This window comes from Triticum urartu, chromosome 2 (assembly GCF_003073215.2).
Source record: "Triticum urartu cultivar G1812 chromosome 2, Tu2.1, whole genome shotgun sequence".
NCBI classification, from domain to species: Eukaryota; Viridiplantae; Streptophyta; class Magnoliopsida; order Poales; family Poaceae; genus Triticum; species Triticum urartu.
In genome coordinates, this window is record NC_053023.1 from 622,079,566 (window position 1) to 622,082,085 (window position 2,520).

Here is a 2,520-nt window from a genome sequence, read left to right on the forward strand (position 1 = left end):
TACATTAGACATGTCGTTAGATAACCGGGTTGATTCATTTACTTGCATTTTGTCTGTAGCAACGCGAAGACATCTTGTATGTCATTGACAAACATCCACATAATGTATATATTCTGGAACTTATACATATATCAAAGCCGCCAGTGGTTAAAACTCTCAGGTATTTATTGAAATAAAGCAACCCGGTAGGAATTCCGATATATCTAGCTGACAACATTTATTCCTGCCTGGTATTCTAGCGAGCATAGGCAGGTAATAAATTTATATATTTCTTTATCATAACATGCACAAATAAGCATTTTTATCACTATATTCAAGATAATATTAATTTAGAAAATTATTGGGATGTGTCTGGTTATTTTCTTTTTATTTTATGTTCTGACAAAACGGTAAAGAATCGACTCGTATGGTTTGCATGCTGAATATTTCCAGTTACACATTTTAAGACTTTCGATGTGAAGTATTTTTGCTAACTACATATATTGCTTGTGTAGAACGGGTATGAGTTAAGGAATATATTTTTATTATACTAGCTCAAATACCGTGCGAATGAAGCTAACAACAACATTCCTGATATTATGTGAGAATTTTTTAAGTGTGCCAAGTGGATCTTAATTTGTAACAGATTTTGAGTTGGACAATCGCTCTATACGTATACATCATCAAATTGACTTTTGTTATCAATTTACATTGCAAGTGAACTAAACTTTAATCGTTATGCTATCTATTCTCTACATGTGAAATTTTATATGCATTATGTTTATATAACCCAACAAAATATTTCAAATGAAGTTGCAACTACAACTGATTCAGAGGAGCAAATATCTGACAACTCACAAGTGTTACCAATTACCGTTTTAAAAATCGCGTGTTTCCTTTATTACTGAATCACCCACCGGATGAGCAAGCGAAGCAGACTCAGCAGTGCCTGACGAAGTCGGCCACGACGGCGAGCTCCTTGGCGGCATCGTCGCAGTCGGGACGGAACAGGAAGTAGGTGTGCTTCTTTCCCCTGGTCTCGTAGAACTCGAGCTCACCGGCCCACCCACACGCCTTTATCCCCTCCGCGTACACGCGCGCCCTCTCCACAAACCAGCACAACTCCGCCATGGTGACCAGCACGCGACCGGACCCGAGATGGCACCACTCCTGTGGCGACACCGCCGGGTTGATGTATGGGTGATCACGGCCGAACTCGCCACCGCAGGCCACATCCCACACGCGCTCCATGTCGCCGGGGTAGTAGAAGGCGGTGTCCGAGAACTCGCCGCCCACCGGTTCAGTCCCCCAGAAGTAGGAATGCAAGAGCGCCACGCCGCTGACCTTGTTGCCGTAGCCCCCGATGCCTTCCTTCCGCAGCCTTATCGCCGTGTTGTGCACCATGTTGGCGCCGGCGCTGTCACCGGCGAGGACGACGCGGGAGGCGTCGCCATGCGCGGCGAGCCAGGGCTCGGCGCCGTCTGGGCGGCAGGCGGCGACGACCGCCTTGAGGGCCGTGAAGGCGTCATTGCACGTGGCCGGGAGGTGGTCCTCGGGCGCGAGACGGTAGTTGATGGAGACGACGACCGCGGGCGCCGCGACGTACTTGTGGTAGATCGGTGACGCCGCTGTGTGATGTAGGGTAGGAACCCGAGGGGCCGATCTTTCATGATAGGAGCGGATCCCGTGATGAACACGAAGAACACACGGGGAAAAACGAGGGGAACATAAAGGAAAATACAGGAGAAACACTAAACCAACACAAGCTAGTCACACATGTGCTAGATCCTCGGTACATCAGAGTTCACACGGTACACGATCAACTAGGGACGATACAAGGGTAGCCGGTCTTCTCCGTGAGGAGGTCTTGAATCCAAAGGGATCTTCTCCGAAGAGGCCACAGTCTCTCTCGAGGAGTAGATCCGATGTGGATGAGCAATGCTCTATCTCTCAAATGAGCTAAACCAATGCTAACCCTAGAAAGTTGGACGAGGTGGAGTATATATAGTCTTAGTGCAAAAGAGGGGGGGCGAAGGGGTACATGGGCTGCGGCCCAACACGAAATAGCGCACATGCGTCGGACGACCGGGAGTCACCGGTCGTCCGGAGGCTCGCGAGGGTCCGGACGTCCGGTGCCTGTCGGACATCCGTAGATTCGGCTCGGGTGGTCTTCGGTCGGACGTCCGGTCGGGGTCGGTCGACCGTGGAGCTTCAGAAGTCCATCATTTTTGCTCGGGTGTGGAAGTGTCAGACGTCCGGAGCCTGGAGGTCGTCGGACGTCCGGTCCTGGCCGGTCGTCCGGAGCCTGTAGCTTCTTCTTCATCACTTTTTCTTCTCCGTCGTCACATCCATCTTCCTCTTCCTCTTCTCCTTGCTCCTTAGCTTCTCCATGATACCTGAGCATGCACAAAGTGTCCGTATGAGGTAGTAGCCATATCTCATGTGCACCAAAGTGGAAATGTGAGAGGAGAGATGTCACCTCGGTTTCAAGAGCTCTTGCACGTGCTCGTGTCATGGGTCCAAGAGGTGTCGTAGGAGATG

General features: G+C 49.7%; 1 protein-coding gene across 1 annotated transcript; it reads right to left on the reverse strand.

Moving 5' to 3' along the window:
* Nucleotides 1-862: 862 nt before the first annotated feature.
* Nucleotides 863-1,611, reverse strand: LOC125537547 (probable carboxylesterase 2; the record flags this gene model as incomplete). Its single annotated transcript, XM_048700863.1, has 1 exon — nucleotides 863-1,611. A coding segment is annotated over one exon (693 nt), but the record flags the coding sequence as incomplete, so codon positions are not given.
* Between the last annotated feature and the right edge of the window lie 909 nt (nucleotides 1,612-2,520).